This window comes from Tauraco erythrolophus, chromosome W (assembly GCF_009769465.1).
Source record: "Tauraco erythrolophus isolate bTauEry1 chromosome W, bTauEry1.pri, whole genome shotgun sequence".
NCBI classification, from domain to species: domain Eukaryota; kingdom Metazoa; phylum Chordata; class Aves; order Musophagiformes; family Musophagidae; genus Tauraco; species Tauraco erythrolophus.
The window spans coordinates 16,392,651-16,410,564 of record NC_141497.1 but is presented as its reverse complement, the minus strand read 5'-3'; the positions used below and the strand labels follow the sequence as shown (position 1 = coordinate 16,410,564).

The 17,914-nt window shown below is 47.2% G+C and overlaps 1 protein-coding gene across 1 annotated transcript in view; it reads left to right on the top strand.

The window, feature by feature from the left end:
- The window catches only part of LOC147526238 (E3 ubiquitin-protein ligase KCMF1-like), a 68,794-nt gene that overhangs the window by 32,462 nt on the left and 18,418 nt on the right, over positions 1–17,914 (top strand). The window contains exon 3 of the mRNA XM_086630111.1: positions 11,045–11,184. Within this exon, the coding sequence (XP_086486237.1) occupies positions 11,045–11,184 (140 nt within the window). The remainder of the gene's footprint in view (positions 1–11,044; positions 11,185–17,914) is intronic.

Genomic DNA, 17,914 nt, shown 5'->3' with positions numbered 1-17,914 from the left:
AATGCCCGGATGCTGGTGCATGTACCGGATAGCTGAGCGCTATGGGCAATGGCGCGGAACATGAAGGTGCTGGAAATGGAGCCACAGAAGACCAGGGCGCTATGATCGCGCCCAGGAACGGCGTGAACAGTCCTTGCAGTGCCACCAGGGCCGATTGTGGAGCGGCAAGCGGGGGTGCCTGGCCTGGTTGAGGAGCAAACAGCAGAATTGTAGGAAGGACAGATCCTGCTGTAGTAACTGAAGTAACCAGCTGTACGGCAGAGGAGGAAGAGCAGGCCGCTGGGGCGAAGGGTGGGGGACGCTCCAATGCTTTGCTTTGTCTGGAGGGATATTCCAGCATCACAAAATCACATGGAGAAGGATACTTAGGCAGAACTTAATCCTGCAGGGAGAGGTAGGACCCCCACACAGTCCCCGGGACTTTCTCAGTCTCTGAGGGCAGTGGAGACGCAGTGGGTACACTGCCCGTGCTGTCTGGGGTCAGTGTTCCCTCAAATAACTCATCGTCCCCTTCAGAGCCTTCACCCTCAGATACGTCAGAGCCCAGTAATTCTTTTCCTTCTCTTCCTGCTGTCCACTTCGGCATTATGTCATATAGGGACCCCCACATACATAGCAGGTCAACTACACTCTTATCTCCAAACACAATTTCATCAATTCACAGAGAGCTTCATCACTTATATCAGTTCCTGCATCCATTATCACAGATTTGAAAGCAGAAAACATCATGCTTTCTTTCGTGGAGCTTTGCCCCATGTTTTCAGTCTAAGTTCTGTCCCTGGAGCCCCAAGGTAAAATGCACATACCTTCTAAATTCAGTTGCAGTCAGATGACATGAGGGTCACCAAATGCCACAATGAGAAGGCTACAGCTCCAAAGCAGGCCAATGCACTTGCAGCACTCTGGAGGGAAATGCCCTGCTTTTAGGAGGAAACACCCCACCTTCTAGGAGGAAATGCCCCACCTTAATTACAAATCACATGGTTCTCCAGATGGGTCAAGGCTATTGGTTGCTTGACCATCCACCTCCCAGAGTGATTGGCTGAATGCTACAACACCCATTTCACAACAACTTTCCCAGTGTAACAAGCTACAGGTTTTTCTCAGCTAGCCTGCATGGGGAAAGAACTTTCCCAGGATGCTGCAGCAGCTGGAAAATTTCTCCACACGTATTCATAACATGTTTACATATTCATTGTTATTCTCTTAAACAATTGGTTAATTTTCTCTCACTTTACATGTAAATTACTTCGCATGCTCAGTTCTCTTCCTCCACCCCTTTCTTTTGGGTCTGGGCTATGTTTAGGGTAGGTGGTCCATGAGTTGGTGGTCGCGATCTCCCCCTGCAGGAATTACCTTTTCCCCAAGTCACTGCATGTTCACAGTTCAGAAAAACATGATAACAAAGTTTATGCAGTTTCTGGGATGTTCCCTCCAAGATCAGACAGTTCTGGATAAAGAGTCTCCCTTCTAATCACTCCCAGCAGCTTCAAGGATGCTCATCTTGTTATGTTCTTTAGGTATGTGCAAGCAGCCTACTAAACCCTTCATGAAATTCTTGCACAAAAATTTTAAACCTTTCATTGTTGGGTAACATGATGACCTGGGATCTGGAGAAGGCTGCTCAGTTTTCACTGGCAAGAGCTCCAGCTGCACAGCCCAAGTCACCGAAGGCAAAGACAGGGACTGGGAGAATGAAGAACCGCCCACTGTAGGAGAAGATCAGGTTGGAGAATATCTAAAGAACCTGAAGGTGCACAAGTCCATGGGACCTGATGAGGTGCATCCGCGGGTCCTGAGGGAATTGGCGGATGAAGTTGCTAAACCATTATCCATCATATTTGAGAAGGTGTGGCAGTCTGGTGAAGTTCCCACTGACTGGAAAAGGGGAAACATAGCCCTCATTTTAAAAAAGGTAAAAAAAGAAGACCCAGGGAACTACAGGCCAGTCAGTCTCACCTCTGTGCCTGGCAAGATCATGGAGCAGATCCTTCTGACAACTATGCTAAGGCACATGGAAAATAAGGAGGTGATTGGTGACAGCCAACATGGCTTCACTAAGGGCAAATCCTGCCTGAGTAATTTGGTGACCTTCTATGATGGGGTTAGAGTTGGTGAATAAGGGAAGAGAAACAGATGTCATCTAACTGGACTTGTCCAAAGTATTTGATACTGTCCTGCACGACATCCTTGTCTCTAAACTGGAGAGACATGGATTTGATGGGTGGACTGCTCAGTGGATCAAGAATTGGCTGGATAGTCGCACTCAGAGTTGTGGTCAGCGGCTCAATGTCCAAGTGGAGGCCAGTGACGAGTGGTGTTCCTCAGGGATCAGTATTGGGTCTGGCGCTATTTAACATCTTTGTTGGTGAAATGGACAGTGGGATCGAGTGCACTCTCAGCAAGTTTGCAGATGACACCAAGCTGTGTGGTGTTGTAGACATGCTGGAGGGAAGGGATGCCATCCAGAGGGACCTTGACAAGCTGGAGAGGTGGGCCTGTGAGAACCACATGAAGTTCACCAGGCCAAGTGCAAGGTCCTTCACATGGGTCGGGGCAATCCCAAGCATAAGTCCAGGCTGGGCGGAGAATATATTGAGAGCAGCCCTGAGGAGAAGGACTTGGGAGTGCTGGTGGATGAGAAGCTCAACATGAGCCAGCAATGTGCGCTGGCAGCCCAGAAAGACAACCGTGTCCTGGGCTGCATCCAAACAAGTGTGGCCAGCAGGTCGAGGGAGGTGATTCTGCCCCTCTACTCTGCTCTCGTGAGACCCCACCTGGAATACTGTGTTCAGCTCTGGAGTCCCCAACACAAGAAGGACATGGAGCTGCTGGAGCGGGTCCAGAGGAGGGCCATGAAGATGATCCTAGGGCTGGAACACCTCTGCTATGAAGACAGGCTGAGAGAGTTGGGGCTGTTCAGCCTGGAGAAGAGAAGGCTCCGGGGTGATCTTATTGCAGCCTTCCAGTACTTAAAGGGGGCCTACAGGAAAGCTGGAGAGGGACTTTTTACAAGGGTGTGTCGCGATAGAACAAGGGGCAATGCCTTTAAACTGAAAGAGAGTAGATTTAGATTCGATATAAGGAAGAAATTCTTCACTGTCATTGTGGTGAGGCAGTGGAACAGGTTGCTCAGAGGAGTTGTGGATGCCCCATCCCTGGAAGTGTTCAAGGCCAGATTGGATGAGGCTTTGGGCAACCTGGTGTAGTGGAGGGTGTCCCTGCCCATGGCAGGGGGGTTGGAACTGGATGATCTTTGAGGTCCCTTCAAGCCCAAACTGTTCTCTGATTCTGTATAGAAAGCTGTTGAGACTGTACTGGTTATCTGTACTTGAAACCTTGTTTAAGTTCTTGTTTGTGATGAGGCAACGAACTAAGTTTCTTCTGGGTGTCAGGGATAGCTTGGACAGCTAATGAAATTAGTGTGCAGTTGTATAATTCTGTAAGAATACTTGTAAACTGAATACACCGGGATATGGTAGTGAGGGTTGGGGGGCAAGGAGGCAGGGCTGCAGAGGTGGCTTCTGTGAGAAGGCACCAGAAGCTGCCCCTGTGTAGGATAGTGTCAGTTTTAGCTGGCTCCAAGACAGACTCAACTATTGGCCAATGCTGAGCCAATCAGTAGTGCCGGTGGTGCCTCTGTTATAACATACAACAGAAAGGGTAAAAACCATTGTGCAGCATCTGTGAGAGAGGAATGAGGAAAATGTGAGAAACAACCCTGTAGATACCAAGGTCGGTGAAGGAGGGGAATGAGGTACTCCAGGTGCCGGAACAGAGGTTCCCCTTTCCCTGCAGCCTGTGGAGGACCATGCACTGGAGGAGGCTCCTGGCAGGAACTGCTGCTCATAGAGAAGAGCCTATGTTGGAGTAGGTTTTTCTTTCAGGATCTGTGATCTGTGGGGTCCCATGCTGGAGCAATCTTTTCCTGAAGGACTGTACCCCATGAAAAAGGATCCATGTTGGAGCAGTTTGTGAAGGACTGAATCGTGCGGGAGAGACTCCACACTGGAGCAGGGGAAGAACGTGAGAAGGAATTAGTGGCAGAGAGGAACTATTATGAACTGACTGCAACCCCTCATTCCCCATCCCCCTTGACTGCTTGGGAGGAAGGAGGTACAAGAATGATGAGTGAAGTTGAGCCTGGTAAGAAGAGGAGGGTGAGGGGAGGAATGTGGTTTTAATTTTCTTTGTTCCTTACCATCCTACTCTATTTTTAATTGGCAGTAAATTAAGTTAATTTTTCCCAAGTAAGAGTCTATTTTGCCCATGACAATAACTGGTAAGCAATCTTCCTGTCTTTATTTTGACCCATGAGCTTTTCCATCTTATTTCTTTTCCATGTCTTGTTGAGGAGGGAGAGAATGAGAGCAGCTTGGTGGGCACTCAGTAGCCAGCCAAGGTCAACCTGCCACACCTGATCAATTATTATAGTGCTTAGGAGCCTTAAAATGCTGTGAAATATATACTAATGAGAGGTTCCTGGAGGAGCTTTAGTCATGGCATTGAATTTACAGTGACTTGGACCAGTATAAGAACTCATGGAAGACTGTTGGAAATGAGTAAGAACCATTAGTGACTTCTAGCTTCACCCATGTTTGTGTTTGAGCCTAGTTGACTCACTTCTGTAAGTCAATGTACAATCTAATATTTCTTCTGAATGAGGAAAGTAGAATTCTGAATAGTGATAGTTGTGTTCTTCAGTTTCTAGAGTGATGTTGGGAAAAGATGCTTGTTAGACATAAACTTGAAAACGCTGAATGGGCACAAACACTGGTATGCTGTTATAGCAAAGGACAGAACAGCATTGCAGTAGGCCTGTTTAAAGAATAGGGATGTGCATATGTAGTAGTCTCTGTAGAAATTATACTTTTTCCTAGAACAGCATAGAAGTTCAGAGCAGACGTCTCAGTTTTGGTGTTCCTGAAAAAGAATTGCTGGCAGTGAGCCACAAACTCCACATTCAAAGCTGTTAGGATACTTTATGATTTGTATTATGTGGAAGCATGTTGTTACCTCGCTATCCCTGCTGTTTTCAAGGGGTTAGACTGGGTGAAGTAATATGATTTTCCTAGAAAATTGTATTAAGAACTTGTATTGTGTCACTTCTGTTTAAGTCCTCAGTGCAAGTTCAGCTCAGGTGCTTATAGGGTACAAGACCAAAACCCTCCAGCTACCTTTAGCAAAAACATGAGCTGCTTACATGAAGTTAATCTTAAAAATGCCAAGTCTGAGGCCTGGATAGATTGACTAGATTTCAGCTTGAGGCTTTACCAGTCTTAACTATTAGAAAAAGATCTATTTAGTCTTGCATGTTTTGCTAAGTCAAATAGTGGCAGCTGTGTTGGCAGTGTTAGGTGTTGACAACTGGGTATCAAATTATCACCTGTGTATGTTCATGGCTTTGGTATGTGGTATCAACAACAGAAGGTCTCTGTCAGACCCAGCAAAGTGTTTCTGATTCTCAAGTAGTTAGCCCAGCAAGCACTATTTAGCTCTGTAGTTGAATGCTGAGAAACTGATGAATTTGTATGAAGAAAAACAGAGAACGTGCTGTTTCTTGCTACTGGACACGGCTATACTCTGAGATATTTCAAAAAGGTTGAAATATTGATGCACTATATGAAGCAATTGGCAACTTCTCCCAGACTCTGCCAAACTTACAGAATCATAGAATCATAGAATCGTTAGGGCTGGAAGGGACCTTCAAAGGTCATCTAGTCCAACCCCCCTGCAAGGAACAGGGATATCTCCAACTAGATCAGATTGCTCAGGGCCTCATCCAACCGGGCCTTGAACGTCTCCAGGGATGGAGCATCCACCGCCTCTCTGGGCAACCTGTTCCAGTGTTCTACAACTCTCATGGTAAAAAATTTTTTCCTAATATCCAACCTGAATCTACCTCCCTCTATTTTAAAACCATTACCCCTTGTCCTATCACAACTGGCCCTCCTGAACAGCCTCTCCCCATCTTTCTTGTAGGCCCCCTTGAGGTACTGGAAGACCGCTATAAGGTCACCCCGGAGCCTCCTCTTCTCCAGGCTGAACAGCCCCAACTCTTTCAGCCTGTCCTCATAGGAAAGGTGCTCCAGCCCTCTTATCATCTTTGTGGCCCTCCTCTGGACCCTCTCCAACTGGTCCATGTCCTTCTTATGTTGGGGACTCCAGAACTGGACGCAATACTCCAAGTGAGGTCTCACGAGGGCAGAGTAGAGGGGGAGAATCACCTCCCTCAACCTGCTGGCCACGCTCCTCTTGATGCAGCCCAGGACGCGGTTGGCCTTCTGGGCCGCAAGAGCACATTGCCGGCTCATATTGAGCTTCTCGTCCACCAGTACTCCCAAGTCCTTCTCCTCAGGGCTGCTCACGATCCATTCTCCTCCCAGTCTGTATTTGTGCCTGGGATTGCCATGACCCAGATGTAGGACCTTGCACTTGGTCTGGTTAAACTTCATGAGGTTGGTACGGGCCCACCTCTCCAGCCTGTCGAGGTCCCTCTGGATGGCATCCCTCCCTTCCAGCGTGTCGACGGCACCACACAGCTTGGTGTCATCGGCGAACTTGCTGAGGGTGCACTCCATGCCACTGTCCACGTCACCGACAAATATGTTGAAGAGGGCCGGGCCCAACACGGACCCCTGAGGAACGCCACTCGTGACCGGTCTCCACTTGGACATCGAGCCGTTGACCACTACTCTCTGAGTGCGGCCATTGAGCCAATTCCTTATCCACCGAGTGGTCCATCCATCAAACCCATGCCTCTCTAGTTTAGAGAGAAGAATGTCGTGCGGGACAGTGTCAAAAGCTTTGCACAAGTCCAGGTAGATGACATCCGTTGGTCGACCCTTGTCCACCGATGCTGTCACCCCATCGTAAAAGGCCACCAAGTTGGTCAGGCACGATCTGCCTTTGGTGAAGCCATGTTGGCTGTCACCCACCACCTCCTTGCTCTCCATGTGCCTTAGCATGGTTCCCAGGAGAATCTGCTCCATGACCTTGCCAGGCACAGAGGTGAGGCTGACCGGCCTGTAGTTGCCCGGGTCCTCCTTGTTCCCCTTTTTAAAAATGGGGGTTATGTTCCTTCTCTTCCAGTCATCGGGGACCTCGCCAGACCGCCACGACTTCTTGAATACAATGGCCAGTGGCTTGGCAACTTCATCCGCCAGTTCCTTCAGGACCCGCGGATGGATCTCATCAGGTCCCATGGACTTGTGCACCTTCAAGTTCCTCAGATGTTCCCGAACCTGCTCTTCAAGTACAGTGGGCGGTGGTTCATCCTCACAGTCCCTGCTAGTTCTTTCCACAGCTTGGGTGGTAAGACAAGAGGCTTTATCAGTGAAGACTGAGGCAAAAAATTAATTGAGTACCTCAGCCTTCTCTATGTCCCGGGTAACCAGAGCACCAGTATCCTTCCGGAGGGGGCCTACATTCTCCTTGGACTTCCTTTTGTCCCCTACATACCTATAGAAGCATTTCTTATTGCTTTTTATATCCCTTGCCAAATTCAATTCCTTCAGGGCTTTAGCCTTCCTCACTTGATCCCTGGTCACTCGTACAGCTTCTCTGTATTCCTCCCAGGCTATCTGTCTCCGCTTCCACCCTCTATAGGCTAACCTCTTCATTTTCAGTTGGTCCAGGAGCTCCTTGCTCATCCACACGGGCTTCCTGGTCTTTTTGCCCGACTTGTTCTTCATCGGGATGCACCTCTGCTGAGCTTGGAGGAGGTGCTCCTTGAATGTGGACCAACTTTCCTGGGCCCCTCGTCCCTCTAGGGCCGCCTCCCACGGCACTTTGCCCATCAAGTCCTTGAAGAGGCCGAAGTCCGCCTTCTTGAAGTCTAGGGTACAGAGCTTGCTGAATGGTTTCCTTGCTGCCCCATGGATCTTGAGCTCCACCGTGTCATGGTCACTGCAGCCAAGGCTGTCCTTAAGTTTCACATCGCCCACCAGTCCCTCCCTGTTGGTGAGCACAAGGTCAAGCATGGCACCCCTCCTTGTCGGCTCCTCTATCACCTGCAGGAGGAAGTTGTCGTCCACGCATTCCAGGAACCTCCTGGACTGCCTGTGCCCTGCCGTATTGTCTCTCCAACAGATGTCAGGGTGGTTGAAGTTATGTTTTACTCTAGCAAATATGGCTCTTGTGCTGCATTTTTATTAAAAAGGGAAGTTTCTGTTAGAGAGTTCTAAATAAGGTGAACAGAAATTCTACTTGTTGAGATTAGATCACTATTCAGTAAAGCAGGACAAAAAATGGTGATTGACAAAATGTTAGTCTATACGAAAGATGTAGCTATATTATTATATATCTTTATCTGAGTATTTACAAAGAGGGGGAGATATAAAGAGGTATGCATTGTTTCTTTATGCTTTTGGCAGGGTACCTAGCCAGAGGGCTTGGGAAGCTTTATTATCTAGAAAATGTGAAGCAAAATGGAAGATGCAGTAGTTTTAAGGGTAATACTGTTCTGATTAATGAAACTTATTGATCAGTGTTAAAGTATCACCTAAAAAAAAAAAAAAAAGAGAAGGGCAAAAAGCTTGTCAGCATTCAGTTTCTTCAACTTTGTAGTTCAAATATTACTGTGAAATCAACATATTACTTGTATGATGTCAGCATTTTTAGTTTACATATATAAAATTGAAATGAAGTTGCACTTGTATGAAAATAAGTGTTATTAAAACTTGTCTTCTGCATACCTTCTTAAAGTAACATCTCCTTGGATGTTTCCTTTAGGAAACACTATAGTTTCCAAATACCCTTAGGCTTGAAATCTAAATTAGTATGCAATCAAGTCTCCTTTAGAGAGCCCCCTTTAGAGAGCATTCTGAGCTGAAGCATCATCTTAGTATTCTTCCTCTATAAGCAGTGAAGGAAACTTTTCCTGGAGTGATGCAATTTAGTATGAATTTAGCATGGTTTGTTAAATTTTCATGATCAGTTTGGCTCATGTTAATTGCTAAATTAGCAGCTTAAGGGATGCTGCTACTTCGGTAGTCAAGAAGCGCTGAAGTATTGAAACTGGTACATAACATCTCACTCCTTTTGCTTCACTAAAATTTCTCCTTATTGTTAAACAGTGATTCAGCTATGGCACCAATAACAACATATGGTGTGCTGGTGTGTCATGGTTTAGCCCAGCCGGCAGCTAAGTCACCACCATGAGGTCGCTCACTCACTCTGCAGTGACATGGAGAGGAGAAAAATGTAACCAAAGGCCTGAGGGGCAAGATAAGAGCAGGGAGGGATCACCCACCAGCCATGCTTCTGGGGAAAATGGACTCAGCTTGGGGACAAATCAATTTAATTCGTTAACAGCACATCCAGAGAGGATAACAAGAAACAAAGCCAGATCTCAAAAATACCTTCCCCTCTACTTCTCTCTTCTGCCTGGCTCTACCTCCTCCCCCAGCAGTGCAGGGGGACAGGGAATGGGGGGTTGCAGGTCAGTTCATCACAAGTTGTTTCTGCTGCTCCTTTCTTAAAGGAGGAGGAGTCCTTACACTCTTTTTCCCCTGCTCCAGTGGATCCCTGTCACAGTGCAAAGGTGTTGCTGTTATGATGTATCACAAACAGAAGGTGTTTGTCACAATGTATCACAATCAGAAGGCTTTCAGATGTCCTCATGAGGGAGCTTCAGACCACTACTTCCAAAGCAGGCTAACACTCCTCCAACACCCAGGAAAAAAACGCCCCACTTCCAGGGCAAAGTGCCTCACTTTAATCAACCACAAATCACGTGGTCTGCCAGATGGGTCAAGGCCATTGGCCACTTGACCATCCACCTCCCAGAGTGATTTACAACACCTGTTTAACAAGCCACAGGTGTTTCTCAGCTAGCCTGCATAGCAGCTGGAAGACTTCTCCATAGATCCCCTCCTCACGGGACAGTCCAGAGACTTCTCCAATGCAAGTCCTTCCCACAGGATGCAATCCTTACCTATCAGATTGCTCCAGCACGGGCTTCTTCACCACAGAGTTACAGCTTCTCAGGGAGCTGCCACCCGCTCTGGCATGGGGTTCTCCACAGGCTTCAGACACCTCTCCACCTCATTGTCAGCCTCCAGCAGCTCATGGAGATCATTCTCTATGACTCCCTTCAGGCTCAGGCATCTCTGCTCCAGCATGGGGTTCTCCAAGAGCTGTGGGTGGGTCTCTGCTCCACTGAGTCTGTCATGGCTGCAGGGGGGCTGCCTGCCATCTCACCATGGGCTGCAGGGGAATCTCAGCTCCAGCACACCTCCTCCTGTTCCATCTTTGCTGACCTTGGTGTCTGCGTGTCTGTTTCTCTCAGGTCTCAGTCCTCTCTCCACTGCAGCCGTGCCTGGCCTGATGAACCTTGGTAGCGGCAGCCCACCATGTGCAGCTGCCCACCCGGGAGGCCTGGGGGGCCAGCTTCCACCTCCTCTCTCTTCAGTGTAGGTTCGGGCTCCTTTGTCCCCATCTTAAATAGGGCATTCGCAGAGGCACTGATCGGCTCAGCCCTGGCCTGAGGGGATGGGGAGGATCTCACCTGGCCAGAGGCCGGTCTGACCGGTTTTGGAGCCAAGGGGGGAAGCTTTTCACAGCTACTTACAGGGGCCGCTTCCACAGCCTCTCCTGTAAACGCAGCACATGGTGTCACTGAGGCATTTTAAATTACGATATTTAACATAGATTTGCTGTGAGTAAGGTTGTGAGAGCACAGTGCATCTACAGTGATCTTATCTGTAGTACAATCTCACCTATGGTAAAAACAAGGATGGGGGAAAAGTGATGATTCAGCAGCACCATCAGACATTGCTCTTCCTGAATATTAAAAAACTGTTGTTTGCTAGTGAAAATTGTGTAGTCTGTCTATTCTTTTGGAAGTTGAGTCATTGAACAACTTTATAATATTGACATATAACCTTGGTGCAGAACTTAAAAGTTTATTTTGATTAAATAATGAATGAAATTGACAGTGATTACATGCACATAGGTGTATGTATATAAAGAGGTTATATAAATAAAACTATGAGTTATGTTGCTTGAAAATAACCCCTCCTAAAACATCATCTTTCTCTAGATTTGTATTATGGTGGAGAAGCTTTCTCTATAGAGCAGCCACAGTCCTTCACATGTCCTTATTGTGGAAAGATGGGTTATACGGAAACATCTCTTCAAGAACATGTTGCTTCCGAACATGCAGAAACATCAACAGAGGTGGTAAGCTGCTTCAGCATTGTTTTTCAATTACAATGAAAGTATATGAAAATTTCCAGGAAGCGAGTATTTTTTTTTTTTTTCCTTGAAGTATGTGTTCATTTAAATGCTGACTAGGAAGATATGTACCCTACATACACACCATGCTGGTGTTTTCCCTCTTGACTCCTTAAGCTAAGTCCCCAACTCAGTGATCCTACGTTTGCCTACATCACCTTTACCTCTCTACAAGACTTTCTCACAGCTCTCCGCAGTCTGAGTCAAGGTTATGCAACTGAGTCCTTGAATCCTTGATATGCAGGCCACTAAATCCTGGAGTTAGAGAGAGGATTAAACCCTTGTAAAAATAAATAGCTTTTAAATGTATTGACTTTTAATTAAGTGGCCCTTGCTGTTTCCCTTCACCCCCTACCACTTGATTTGCCTGATAATTTCAACAGTATTAATTGGTGCAGAGCAATTATGCACTGCATAATACCCTACTGGAACAATTGCTTTACTTTTGGTTTGGTCAGTAAGCATTCTGATCTCAAGTTTTTATATCTAAAATGTTACTGTTGCTTGTGCAATCTTTGGTCTGAGATTTGACCAAAATGTGAGGTGACTTCACAGAATGCTTTAGGTTGGAAGGGACCTCAAAGATCATCTAGATCCAACCCCCCTGCCATGGGCAGGGACACCCTCCACTACACCAGGTCGCTCAAAGCCTCATCCAACCTGGCCTTGAACACCTCCAGGGATGGAGTATCCACAACTCCTCTGGACAACCTGTTCCAGTGCCTCACCACCTTCAGAGGGAAGAATTTCTTCCTTAGATCTAATCTAAATTTCCTCTCTTTCAGTTTAAAGCCATTGCCCCTTGTCCAATCACTACAGGCCCTTGTAAAAAGCCCCTCTCCAGCTTTCTTGTAGGCCCCCTTTAGGTACTAGAAGGCTGCTAGAAGGTCCCTCTGGAGCCTTCTCCAGGCTGAACAATCCCAACTCTCTCAGTGTGTCTTCATAGGAGAGATGCTCCAGCCCTCAGATCAAATTCATGGCCCTCCTCTGGACTCGCTCCAACAGGTCCATGTCCTTCTTGTGTTGGGGGCCCCAGAGCTGAACGCAGTATTCCAGGTGGGGTCTCGCAAGAGCAGAGTAGAGGGGCAGAATCACTTCCCTCGGCCTGCTGGCCACGCTTCTTTGGATGCAGCCCAGGATATGGTTTGCTTTCTGGGCTGCCAGTGCACATTGCTGGCTCATGTTGAGTTTCTCATCCACCAGCACCCCTAAGTCCTTTTCTTCAGGGCTGCTCTCTATCCATTCTCTGCCCAGCCTGTACTTAGGCTTGGGATTGCCCCGACCCATGTGCAGGACCTTGCACTTGGCCTTGTTGAACTTCATGAGGTTCTCACAGGCCCACCTCTCCAGCTTGTCAAGGTCCCTCTGGATGGCATCCCTTCCCTCCAGCGTGTCAACCACACCAAACAGCTTGGTGTCATCAGCAAACTTGCTGAGGGTGCACTCGATCCCACTGTCCATGTCCCTGACAAAAATGTTAAACAGCACTGGCCCCAATACTGACCCCTGAGGAACACCACTCGTCACTGGTCTCCACTTGGACATCGAGCCGTTGACCACGACTCTTTGAGTGTGACCATCCAGTCTATTCCTTATCCACTGAGTGGTCCATCCTTCAAATCCATGTCTTTCCAATTTAGAGACAAGCATGTTGTGTGGAACAGTGTCAAATGCTTTGGACATGTCCAGGTAGATGATGTCAGTTGCTCTTCCCCTATCCATCAGTGCTGTAACCTCATCATAGAAGGCCACCAAGTTAGTCAGGTGCAATTTGCCCTTAGTGAAGCCATGTTGGCTGTCACCAATCACCTCCTTATTTTCCATGTGCCTTAGCATAGTTGCCAGGAGGATCTGCTCCATGATCTTGCCAGGCACAGAGGTGAGACTGACTGGCCTGTAGTTCCCTGGGTCTTCCTTTTCACCCTTTTTAAAGATGGGGGCTATGTTTCCCCTTTTCCAGTCATTGGGAACTTCACCAGACTGCCATGACTTCTGAAATATGATGGATAGTGGCTTAGCAACTTCATCTGCCATTTCCTTCAGGACCCATGGATGTACCTCATCAGGTCCCATGGACTTGTGCACCTTCAGGTTCCTTATCTGGACTTGAACCTGATCTTCTCCTACAGTGGGTGGTTCTTCATTCTCCCAGTCCCTGCCTTTGCTTTCTGGGACTTGGGCTGTGCAGCTGGAGCTCTTGCCAGTGAAGACTGAGGCAAAGAAGTCATTGAGTACCTCAACCTTCTCCAGATCCCAGGTGACCCGGTCTCCTGTTTCCTTCCAGGAGGGTCCATATTTTCCCTAGTCCTCCTTTTATCACTGATGTACCTATGGAAGTTTTTCTTGTTGCCCTTGATGTCCCTGGCCAGATTTAACTCTATCAGGGCTTTAGCTTTCCTAACCAGATCCCTGGCTGCTCGGACAATTTCTCTGTGTTTTTCCCAGGCTACCTGTCCTTGCTTCCACCATCTGTAGGCTTCCTTTTTGAGCTTGAGTTGGTTCAGGAGCTCCTTGTTCATCCATGCAGGCCTCCTGGTGTTTCTGCCTGACTTCCTCTTTGTTGGGATGAATCGCTCCTGAGTTTGGAGGAGATGATCCTTGAATATTATCCAGCTTTCTTGGGCTTCTCTTCCCTCCAGGGCTTCATCCCATTGTACTCTACCAAGCAGATCCCTGAAGAGGCCAAAGTCTGCTCTCCTGAAGTGCAGGGTAGTGAGCTTGCTGTGCTCCCTCCTTTCTGTCCTAAGGATCTTGAACTCCACCATTTCATGGTCACTGTCATCCCCAGGCAGAGCTCTATGCTCTCCAGCTGGTCTTTGACATAGAGGATGAGACCTCCTCCTCGTCTCCCCTGCCTGTCCTTCCTTCTTTGTCCTTCTTTGCAATGTAAACAATAAAATAATAAGTAACTTGGACTTTGATACTGTTAGAAATGGTTCGTTCTCAGCCTTCATTACAGTGCTGAGAAACTACATGTTTGCACTGATTAGTGTTCAGATTGCTTTCTTTTTGGAAAAGTCTGTAGCCCTGTTTTTAGATTTCTCTTTATGGTGCAGTGGTATATTTTGTATTTATGTTTATAGCCCCGTTCACTAATTTGATAGTTATGTATGTTAGCAATCATAGGTTAAATTCTTGACCAAGAAGTTTGGATGTCTTTCCAGCAGTGGGGGGATATATTCATGTTTGTGTGTGAATTCTGTTTATGCATGAGGAATGTATGATTAGTTTACATTCAGGGAACGGTTGTCTAGTTATTTTTACTGTAGATTCCTATAAAAATATGCATGCTTGAGGAATATATTAAAATCTTAAGTTGTGGAGAAACTCGTGGTTTTGAACTGATTTGTTCTGATCTCTAAGCTCTCCTTGCTTGAGAAATTATGTGCGGGAAGGAGAATTTCACTCCTTAGAGCCTGCTAAGGACCTTATGTGAAGGAGTAGTAGAGGAGGTAAAATTGGTCAACCTGTTCTGAGACTCAAAGGTGTCCTGGTCTTTTGTAAGAACATATGAATTATTGTCGTATATTTCTTTATTTTTAGAACTAAAACCTTAGTAATTTTTTTTTCCCATTAAATGATCAAGGATAATGGTCAGCAGTACAGGGCAAGAGCAGATGGATGTGGCTGGCATTATGATGAATGTTACTGTTGCTCTTGGCTTTTAGTAGAGTGAAGTGATTAACAAATAAAAGACAGTGTTCAGGTAGAAATTTTTTTAGGGTTGCAGCTCTGAAAATTTTAAGAAATGCCATCAGATATCACCTTTGAATCAAGTTTCAGAATGTAGATATCAGTTTTCTGCTACTCAGTCACGCTTAGCGGATTCATTCTGTATTTAGTAAGGCAGCAACAAGACTGAAATGAAAGCATCAGGTGGGGGTGGGTCAACCTTGCCTGGCTGCCGAGTGTCCACTAAGCTGCTCTATCTTGCCTCCTTCTCCAGCAACAGGATAGGTAGAAAATATGGTGAAAAGCTCATGGGTCAAGATAAGGACAGGGACATTACTCACCAATTACCATCACAGGCAAAACAGACTTTACTTGGGGAAATTAGTTTAATTTATTGCCAGTTAAACAGAGTAAGACGATGAGAAACAAGAACAAATCTAAAACAGCCTTCCCCTCACCCCTCCCTTCTTCCAAGGCTCAACTTCACTCTCAACTCTTATACCTCCTTTTCCCTTCCTGAGCAGCACAGGGGGATGGGGAATGGGGGTTGCAGTCAGTTCATAATGCTTCATCTCTGCTGCTTCTTCCTCCTCACACTCTTCCCCTGCTCCAGCGTGGGGTCCCTCCCACAGGATACAGTCCTTCATGAACTGCTCCAACATGAGTCATAGAATCATAGAATGGTTAGGGCTGGAAGGGACCTTCAAAGGTCATCTAGTCCAACCCCCCTGCAAGGAACAGGGATATCTCCAACTAGATCAGGTTGCTCAGGGCCTCGTCCAACCTGGCCTTGAACGTCTCCAGGGATGGAGCATCCACCACCTCTCTGGGCAATCTGTTCCAGTGTTCTACAACTCTCATGGTAAAAAATGTTTTCCTAATATCCAATCTGAATCTACCTCCCTCTATTTTAAAACCATTACCCCTTGTCCTATCACAACAGGCCCTCCTGAACAGCCTCTCCCCATCTTTCTTGTAGGCCCCCTTGAGGTACTGGAAGACCGCTATAAGGTCACCCTGGAGCCTCCTCTTCTCCAGGCTGAACAGCCCCAACTCTTTCAGCCTGTCCTCATAGGAAAGGTGCTCCAGCCCTCTTATCATCTTCGTGGCCCTCCTCTGGATCCTCTCCAACTGGTCCATGTCCTTCTTATGTTGGGGGCTCCAGAACTGGATGCAGTACTCCAGGTGGGGTCTCACGAGAGCAGAGTAGAGGGGGAGAATCACCTCTCTCGACCTGCTGGCCACGCTTCTTTGGATGCAGCCCAGGATACGGTTGGCTTTCTGGGCTGCCAGTGCACATTGCCGGCTCATATTGAGCTTCTCATCCACCAGTACTCCCAAGTCCTTTTCCTCAGGGCTGCTCTCAATCCATTCTCATGGGCTGCAGTTCTTCAGGAACAGACTGTTCCTGCATGGGTCCCCCATGGGGTCACAGTTCCTGCCAGAAAATCTACCTCTGTATTGGCTCCTCTCCACAGGCTGCATCTTCATTTCGGGCACATCGCGACCTCCTCTGGCATGGGGTCCTCCATTGGCTGCACTGTGGATATGTGCTCTGATGTGGCCCTCCATGGGCTGCAGGGTGACATCCCTCAGCGCCTGAGGAGATGGGGGGTCCGACCTGTCCAGAGATCAGTCCGACCAGTTTTGGAGCCCGGGAAGTTACAGGGGGTGAATCCCCTCTCCCGCTACCAAAACCCTTTCATATAAACCCAGCACACTTTCCCATGCTTTTTATTGCTGAACACAATGGCATATAGTATGGAATATCCCTTTGGGAAGTTGGGATCAGCTGTTCCAGGTGCATCCTCTCCCAACTTCTTGAACATCCTCAGTCTGTCTGATGTTGGGGCAGTGTGAGAAACAGAAAAGGTCTTGATGCTGTGTGAGAGCTGTTCAGCAATAGCTAAAACGTTGGTGTGTTATCAACACTCTTTTGGTCACAAAGCCAAAGCATAGCACTATATGGGCTACTATGAAGAAATTTAACTCTATCCCAGCCAAAATCAGTATACTTGTATAAATAGGGAGGTGGTGGTATTAAGAGAACAGATCAAACTGTTGAGTCAGCTGTGATGTTTGGATCCTAACTGGCTTAAGGCTTTTTTAATCATCATCAAAGTAATATGGTGATCTGTTAATTTTAAGGGATGTTAAGAGCATAACTGTTGTCTTCAGCCCAGGACTCTCTTCTGCTTAGCTGCTGAAGCCCGGCCTGGGGACCTGGGATCTCTGCCTAGGCTGAGGAATGCAGCTTCCCCTTTCCTGTTTGCAGGTTCAAGCAGTAGTGAAGCTGAGCATGTATTCCAGAGACTTGAATACACACAGAGGACACTGACATGGCCCATCACCACAGACAGTGCTGCCTTCAACAGCATCTACATTTAGGACTTGCATAAAACAAGTATAGGCAGCCAAGTCTCCTTCTTCCTCTTCAGCTGGTAGAGGTAGAAGGTCACTAGTGAAGGTACACACATTCACTGTGATCCTAGGACAAGCTCAGTATAGGTGAACAGTGTGCTGCTGCAGCAAAGAAAGCCAACAGAATGCTGAGTTCCATCAACAAGGGCATCACCAGCAGAGATAAAGAAGTCATCATTCCATTCTACTCAGGGGTTGTCAGGCCACACCTGGAAAACTGTGTTCAGTTTTGGTCCCCGCTATACAAAAACGATGTGGACAGACTGGAGAGGGTCCAGAGAAGAGCCACAAAGATGATCAAAGGACTGAGAAGCCGGCCACATGAGGAAAGGCTGAGAGAACGGGGTTTGTTCAGTCTTGAGAAAAGAAGGCTTAGGGGAGACCTTATCACCATGTTCCAGTATTTAAAGGGTGACTACGAAGAAGATGGAGACTCCCTTTTTACAAGGAGTCACATGGAAAAGATGAGGGGTAATGGGTACATGTTACTTGTGGGGAGATTCCGATTGGACACAAGAGGAAAATTTTTCACAGTGAGAACAATCAGCCATTGGAATAATCTTCCTAGGGAAGTGGTGGATTC